General features: G+C 40.0%; 1 protein-coding gene across 1 annotated transcript; it reads right to left on the bottom strand.

Annotated features, from left to right (window-relative positions):
* Positions 1-460: 460 nt before the first annotated feature.
* On the bottom strand, positions 461-8,320 carry AQP4 (aquaporin 4). Its single transcript, XM_073329425.1, has 4 exons — positions 7,910-8,320; positions 6,891-7,055; positions 6,412-6,492; positions 461-1,732 (listed from the first exon to the last, which is right to left on the bottom strand). The coding sequence occupies exons 1-4, from the start codon at positions 8,288-8,290 to the stop codon at positions 1,457-1,459; spliced, it is 903 nt and encodes a 300-aa protein (XP_073185526.1). The 5' UTR covers positions 8,291-8,320; the 3' UTR covers positions 461-1,456.
* Positions 8,321-8,705: the final 385 nt, after the last annotated feature.

Here is an 8,705-nt window from a genome sequence, read left to right as displayed (position 1 = left end):
AACTCCAAAGCAACTAGTTAGGAACAAAGCCATGAGCCAGTTAAAAAGATTCTATAAAGATTTTATGTTGGGTTAGCTACATCTGTTGAAACACGTCTATACAAGAAGGATTGGTCGCTTAAGCACTTTTGCATGTAATATCATTGGGGCATCCCTTTCCCTGTTTCTCTAAAAAGCATCACATGCTTGCATTTCTTATTGTCAAATTTAATTAACAGAGAAAACTTTGCCACAGACATGACAGAATAAGATTATATGAACAGTGCCACAGTCATTGATGCTGTTCAACTAACTAGAGACCAGTTTGCAAAAAAATGTCAAAACCAAAAGCAGTCATATCAATATAACCTGTTATTACAAATATGTTCCAGTCAGTGCTTCAATATAGTTAAAAGTTTTTTAAAAATCCACCTTTATTTTGCTAATAAATAAAAATAAGATTGTAAGCAAAGTGGGTAAGTAATTTAAATGTTTAGTTATATAAATTAGCACAGTGACATTTGTTTGAATAAGTGCACTGAAAACAGATAACGCCTTCCTTTCTTCTGATACCTGAACATTTATTTACTTTTGCTTGAGTTACTGAGTAACATGTGGACCTTCAGGTTCCCTGCATGACCTATAGTCAGCTAATACTAAATGGTCAATAGCTGAACCTCAAGAGAAAGTTTCACGAGATGGACAACTATGCTAACCTGCATACAATACATTTAAAGGTTTTGCAGCATTATTGCATTAGATTAGAGCCTTTGGCTTCAATATTTTTAGTTGTGGGGAACGGGAAGAAGGCAGTATTTTTTACACCAGAACATGGATATGTAATGGATGAAAATTGGTAGGATGACTGACAGGAACCAATTTTTGCCTATGAAAATATAGTTTTTCAGAGTTTGTAAAGAAATAATGATAGGATATATAAGAACAAAAAATACTACCCTAAATTTGGAAGAATCTGTTACATGCTGTACTTTGGCCTTATTGTCACTGAACCTTACAAAGAACACTTAACGGATAAGACATTCTAATCAGGGTTGACAACAGCCAATTAAGTGTCAGAAGAATAATCTGATAAATTTGTCTGTGTGCTATAGGCATTTGCAGATAAGTCTTAACTGTCAATCTGAATGTTAAACATCTTTATTTCCATCTTGCTATTGATGGCCTTATTAAAAAGGAAATGCTATCAGCTCTTTCAAATTGACTTTGGGGATGCTCTCTCCCAAAAAAGGATAGTTCTGAATTTGGAAGAATCTATGGGGACTCTTAAATACAGTAAATTTCTAATCAAACTGAGCAGGTGTATAGCTTAGTGAAGAACTACATAGCTGCTGTCATCTCCATACAGTTTCAGATATTGCAGGTGTCTGGTTTACAGTAGATCTGTCTCTTTAATGGGTGGAAGGATACCTGTGGACATTCTAGTAGGCCATTCTCTGCTTTCAGTGCTCCTTGCTAGTCATACAGAAGATAGCACCTCATTGGTTGGATCAGTCCCCTTCTTGTCTTCACTCTCAATGTCAATCACATGAACCATGCCAGGCTTCAGGATCAAGTCGTCAGTCTCTATCTGGCTCCTGCTATCATCCACCTCCACGTATTTCCCTTTAGACTGATGGGTAGCCTTACTGAAGACATCTTTAAAATGTCGCTTGAACTCAGTATCTGGGCAATATACATACTCATAAAGGGCACCTGCAAGGACTGCTCCTATTATTGGTCCAACCCAATAGACCTACAAGAGAGGGAAGAAACCCCACAGGGGTACATGATGGAAAAGAAAATGTTTCAGAGAAAAGCAGTTTAGTGAAGACTTTAAATGGACACAAAAGCCCCTTGAGTAGAGAGCTTAACCAACCTCTCTTGCTCAGAAGTGGACATGCTCTGAGCAATGAGGCTGTGCCTGTCTAGGTCCTCCTGTGGCCTCTAACACCATAGTATTTGAACATTTCATAAATGCTGATAAATTTGTCCTCACAACACGCTTATGAGATATAAGTGGTATCATCCCAGTTTTGTAGAAGGGAAATCTGAAGCACAGGGAGATTAAGTGGCTTGCTTAAAGTCACATAGGAAGTCTGTGGCAATGGAAAGACTCCCACTGATTTCAGTGGGCTCCATGTGATTATCTCAGAGGGATTGTATGTCCTTCACATGTTCTCAGTCCCTCTCTCCTTTTTCTGGAGAGGAGAATAATATATGTGAAACTCTGACTAGCCATCCTGAGTGGAACCACCATGCAACATAACAACATGGTGCAGAGAGGGCACTGAGTGGTTTTACAGGAATGTTAGGAAGGCATTCCCTCATTTTCTGATGAGACAGGTCAGGATACTATGACAAACACGGGACACAGGGAAAATGCTTCATCTTGAGCACACATTTCCCTCCCCTTGAGGTCCCCGACCACCTCTGTACAGTATTCCTCAGCCTCCCTATGCTTCACTACAGGCAGATACCCAGCCTCATTGGTCCCCAACTTAAGTTTTGGTCCTGGGGACTACTGGGTAGATGGCATCGGTGGCCTTGGAAACAGTGGCATTGGTGGGCTTTTTGGTGTAGTTGTGCCTACCTATGTATATGCTGGGCATGCTCCCACCCTCCCCACCTCCACCCCAATCGCCTATGTTATTTTTCTCTTTGAGGGGACAGAAGAGATCTGGCTTAAATTTTTGATTTTTCTCAGCATGGCAAAACTTCAAACTCTTTATCAGACAGGCTGGAGATGCTGAAAGCATCTTGGGCCAAGCCAAGCCCAGCAATAAATTCCCTCTGGAGAAAAGGAATTGTCCCTTGCACAGTCATTGATACCTGTGCAAAATGAGGGTCAAATGCCACTATTCTGTGGTGGTAGCATTTGGTATTTGCTTTGCACAGGTGTCAGTGACTGTGCAAGAAAGGCAGTGGAGAGTCAAGCCCCTTATCTGCAAAGTGAAAGCAGTTGTTAGGGAGTTTAGTTGATATATAGTCTGTCATAAGGCCTCCTCTAAATGTCCTTGTGTTTGTTTTTTTGGTCCCTTAAAGACATGTTTATATTTGCCTTGCTTGCAAGAGGGCACAAAGAAAATAAAACCCTTTATTAATTAAAAACTTTCTTTTCCTCACCAACACCTCATTGTCTTGTGTATAAATGCAGAAAACAAATCAGAGTGCATAAACAAATATTTCTACTTTTATTTTTAGGACCACATTTTCAAAAGAATCCAAACCTGGTCTCTGAAATTGCAGACAGCTCTGCATACCTGATTTCTGTTCACCCAGAAGAGGCAATTAGACTTCTAATTATCCTATTTGCACACAAATGCATGGTATGCCAATTTGCTTCAACATAATTCCTGTCATAAATATAAAGGGAAGGGTAAAACCCTTTGAAATCCCTCCTGGCCAGGGGAAAGCTCCTCTCACCTGTAAAGGGTTAAGAAGCTAAAGGTAACCTCGCTGGCACCTGACCAAAATGACCAATGAGGAGACAAGATACTTTCAAAAGCTGGGAGGAGGGAGAGAAACAAAGGGTCTGTGTCTGTCTGTAGTCGTCTTGGCCAGGGACAGAACAGGAATGGAGTCTTAGAACTTTTAGTAAGTAATCTAGCTAGGTATGTGTTAGATTATGATTTCTTTAAATGGCTGAGAAAAGAATTGTGCTGAATAGAATAACTATTTCTGTCTGTGTATCTTTTTTGTAACTTAAGGTTTTGCCTAGAGGGGTTCTCTATGTTTTTGAATCTAATTACCCTGTAAGGTATCTACCATCCTGATTTTACAGGGGGGATTTCTTTATTTCTATTTACTTCTATTTTTTATTAAAAGTCTTCTTGTAAAACACTGAATGCTTTTTCATTGTTCTCAGATCCAAGGGTTTGGGTCTGTGGTCACCTATGCAAATTGGTGAGGCTTTTTATCCAACATTTCCCAGGAAAGGGGGGGTGCAAGTGTTGGGGGGATTGTTCATTGTTCTTAAGATCCAAGGGTCTGGGTCTGTAGTCACCTAGGCAAATTGGTGAGGCTTTTTACCAAACCTTGTCCAGGAAGTGGGGTGCAAGGTTTTGGGAAGTATTTTGGGGGGAAGGACACGTCCAAACAGCTCTTCCCCAGTAACCAGTATTAGTTTGGTGGTGGTAGCGGCCAGTCCAAGGATAACGGGGGTAATATTTTGTACCTTGGGGAAGTTTTGACCTAAGCTGGTAAAGATAAGCTTAGGAGGGTTTTCATGCAGGTCCCCACATCTGTACCCTAGAGTTCAGAGTGGGGGAGGAACCGTGACATGGTGGTAGCGGTGGGATTCGAACCCACGCCATCGAAATGACTGGAGCCTAAATCCAGCGCCTTAGACCACTCGGGTTTTACCCTTCCCTTTATATTTATGACAATTCCCAACAGTCCTGCAATACTAGTTAGCCATGTACTGTTACAGGTCTCATCTGCCTTTGCTAAGGGCAGGTGACTCTCTCTTATTTCAGGAGCAGAAGAGATCTTTCAAGCAGCTAGGACAGCAGTTCTGCTTCCCCTGGGCTGTTACTCCAATAAATACTATACATATATTTACACTTTTGGTTGTTGTCTTAAATATAAAGGGAAGGGTAAACACCTTTAAAATCCCTTCTGGCCAGAGGAAAAACCCTTTCAACTGTAAAGGGTTAAGAAGCTAGGATAACCTCGCTGGCACCTGACCAAAATGACGAATTAGGAGACCAGATACTTTCAAAAGCTGGGAGGAGGGAGAAAAACAAAGGGTCTGTGTCTGTCTGTGTGATGCTTTTGTCAGGCACAGAACAGGAATGGAGTCTTAGAACTTAGTAAGTAATCTAGCTAGAGATGCGTTAAATTCTGATTTCTTTAAATGGCTGAGGAAATAAGCTGTGCTGAACGGAATGGATATCCCTGTTTTTGTATCTTTTTATAACTTAAGATTTTGCCTAGAGGGATTCTCTGTTTTCAATCTAATTACCCTGTAAGGTATTTACCATCATGATTTAACAGAGGTGATTCTTTTTCCTTTTTCTTCTTTTAAGAAGCTGAATGCTTTTTCATTGTTCTTAAGATCCAAGGGTTTGGGTCTGTGGTCACCTATGCAAATTGGTGAGGATTTTTTATCAAACCTTCTCCAGGAAAGGGAGTGTAAGATTTGGGAGGATTTTGGGGGGAAAGACGTTTCCAAATGGACTTGTTCCCAGTAACCGGTGTTAGATGTTTGGTGGTGGCAGCGAAAGTCCAAGGGCAAAAGGTAAAATAGTTTGTACGTTGGGGAAGTTTTAACCTAAGCTGGTAAAAGTAAGCTTAGGAGGTTTTGATGCAGGTCCCCACATCTGTACCCTAGAGTTCATAGTGGGGAAGAAACCTTGACAGTTCTATATTAGATGTCTTTGGATAATTAATTAATCTTGTGAATTATTACAGTAGTTTTAAAATCTGAATAAACCATTTGGTGGTAATAGTAAATCCACTTCAGTAAGTTGACTAATGGGGGGAAAAGTTACGCGTGTTGTAAGTGTTTGTAGGATCAGAGCCTATGGGCCTGATCCTATTCCAGTTGAAGGCAATGAAAGTTTTGCTATGAACTGCAGGGGAAATAAGATGGGCCCATTGTTTCAAATTAGGAAATATAGATAAACACGACAGGATGTGGCCCTCTTAAAAATAATATTGGAAGTGTCTCTAAAAATGCCTGTCATGACTTTAATGAGGGGAAAGTAAGACATTACCCCCCTTGCCTATCATACGTGAATTTGTTTTTAATAATTATTTTATCCAGAATGCTTTAATAACTATTGCACCATTAGCACTGCAAAATCTGTTAATCAAAACTGCCTCCCACACATGTACTCTTAGTTGGGCTGATGTTTGCTCATCAAAGCAGGTTTTACTCTCACAAGCCCAGATTCTGATCCCGTTATCTCACATTGGTGAGCAGTTACTCACGTATGCCCACTCATGCCAGATCAAAATGGAGAAGTTCTCACATTGCATATCTGGCCTCCTTTTTTTAGAAGCATTTAGAAAATGGGAAGCCAATGGATTACCTGAGTAGCTACTCCCCAGCTTGACTGAGGGGTTTGCAATCAAGCTCAAAGTATCTTTCTTTCCAATAACAAAAATTATTTTGATCACATTGCATTTTTTGTTTTTAACATATCCGGATTCTCTCTCCATGCTTGCAGTCTCCTCAAAAACCTAACCTCCAAATACACAATAGGCAATTATAATTCATCCCACGCAGGACAGACAGAGTACAACTTTAAGACCTGTACTTTAGGCAAAGAACAGATAAATATGGTAAAGCTTGTGGCAGGTCAGTGGCCCATCTTTCTCAGTGATTGTCTCTATAGAACATTATGAAGAATAAGAAGAGCAAACGAAGAAAAAATATAATTTGGTAGCTGGTCATTGCTACTATAAATGAAGGATAAAAGCGGTTACCCAGTGGTTTTCCCATTTCCCCATGATAACTGCAGGTCCAAATGATCGAGCAGGGTTCATACTGGCACCAGTGTAGTTGATCTACAGTAAAAATAAAATGTTAACTATTGCTATGATTAGAACATTCTTATTCAACCATTTACTGTCGCCATTTGCTGGAATGCAGTACTGTCACACAAACCACTTCAAGCCAACTCTGATTTTGTATTCCTACCAGCTACAGTGGTATCAGACTGTGTTATCATTCTCCAGATCACCCTTCTAGTGACAGAATTAACATATACATAGACAGATAAAAACCTGATCCAATACCCTATCAATAGAATGCAAAGCCCATTGAGGTCAATGGGCTTTGCAAGGGATCCCCAACAGGCTATTAAAGAATTACAGCTCTAAAGGCTCCTGGAGCTCCCATCTAGTTCAGGAGTAGGGACAGTGGAAGACGGGCTCTATTATTTAAGCAGAAGTCATTAACTTACAGCAAATAAATGTCCAATTGCAACAGAAAATCCAATTGCTAAAGCCACTGAACCAGTGACATCGCTTCGTTTTGAATCACAGCTGGCAAAAATAGTAAAAACCAGCTGGAATGTAATTATCAACTCCACCAGAAGTCCATGGCCAGCGGAAAGATCTCCATGTACCTGGAAAAAGAAACAACCACCGAAGATGAAGCAAAGGTGAGTTTGCAGTTCAAAAAGCTACTACAAATATTAATTGTTTTATGACTGAAAATGTTGAATCATGCACAGTGATGAAATGGCACTGTACTTTGGAAAGGTATGGATTCATTTTTTACCCCCCCCCCCTTTTTTTTTTTTTTGACAGCCATGGAAAATTACTGATGGACTGACAAAGTTCTTACTGGATTTTAATATAGCACTTCAAAGCTAGACTGCATTTATTATATCTTGAATTTGCAAATGCTGCAGTTAAACTTGCACAACTTTTTTTCCTTGAGAGCACTGTAATTTACGATTCAATTATAAATTAATTAATTAGCCCTGACTTAATTAATTGAAATTTCAATTAAAAATTAAGCAGCGTGTGGCTCAAGTGCATTTTTAATAAGTCCTGCAACAGGGCTAACTGATGGCATTCCTTATTAGCTTAGAACAAAGTGGAAATCTGAGGCACAATCTATTTCAGAAGTGTGTCATTTTAAATTGATGTTTTTTTCAATCACCATCATACTGGCATAGAATTAATTTCAGAATTCTTCTTGAAATTGTATTTCATGCATATATATTTAAACTGTGAATGTAGATTAGCATTACCTGCTGTTACCAGATTTTGGGGAATTCTAGAAGAGAAATATTCTGTAAAAGAATAGCTGTAAATATTGCTTAGCATAAACCCATTCTAATGAGAGATCTAAGCCACATATAGGAGCTGTAAATAAACCAGCAATGCACTTAAACCATCACTTCTACTTTCTGGGTTTAAATCTGACACTAAAAAGTTATTCTACTTTAAGAGTAGGAGCAAAAGTTGTTACCGTAGTAACTCCCAAGCCTCCCACCAAACTTGGGGGTGTGACAAGGTAGAGAATTCCTGCCCCCACTATTGCACCCAGGCATTGGGCAACAATATAGAAGACAGACTTGGCAAGGCTGATCTTCCTAGTGCAGACCATAGCAACAGTCACAGCAGGGTTAATATGGCCACCACTGATGTGTCCAAAGCACTGCACCATGGTTGCAATGCTCAGTCCAAAGCAGAGAGCGATAAGGACCATGTCTACAGGCAGAGGCTTTTCAGATCCACCCCAGTTGATTGTAGAGCCAAGGCTGAGGAGGACAAAAATTAGCATGGCCAAAAATTCTGCTGAAACAGCTTTCCAGAAAGGCTGAGTCCAGACGCCTTTAAATGCCACCATGATGGTCTCACACTTACACAGACGTCCACACTTACTGAAAAAGAAAACAAATCTGCATCAGAATTCACCAAGTCAGCCTTAGATCTTGCTGCAGAGGGTTATTATATGGCTGACCTTCTGGGGATGGCAGCAACACTGGGCACTCTGTGGTGGGGCTAATAATAAAGATGTGCCTTGTGAGAGAGAGTGACCTCCTAAACAAACCTTACTCGTGCTCAGGAAGTCCTGTTCTTAGTATACTGCAGTCTAAAGGACGCAGGGCAACTAGTCATCATGTTTGAGAAGGAAAGTCTCTCTGAATAGATGGAGTTTCAGGTAAAGAAGCCTATAGTTTTTTTTAAAACTAAGTAGGTTTGTCCTTCTAGTTGCATCAAAGTCTGCATTGAACTTGCACACAGCTGATGAAGTGAGCTGT

Source organism: Lepidochelys kempii, chromosome 2 (assembly GCF_965140285.1).
Source record: "Lepidochelys kempii isolate rLepKem1 chromosome 2, rLepKem1.hap1, whole genome shotgun sequence".
NCBI lineage: Eukaryota > Metazoa > Chordata > Testudines > Cheloniidae > Lepidochelys > Lepidochelys kempii.
Note: the sequence above shows the minus strand (reverse complement) of the source record. Positions and strands in the feature narration are given on the sequence as shown.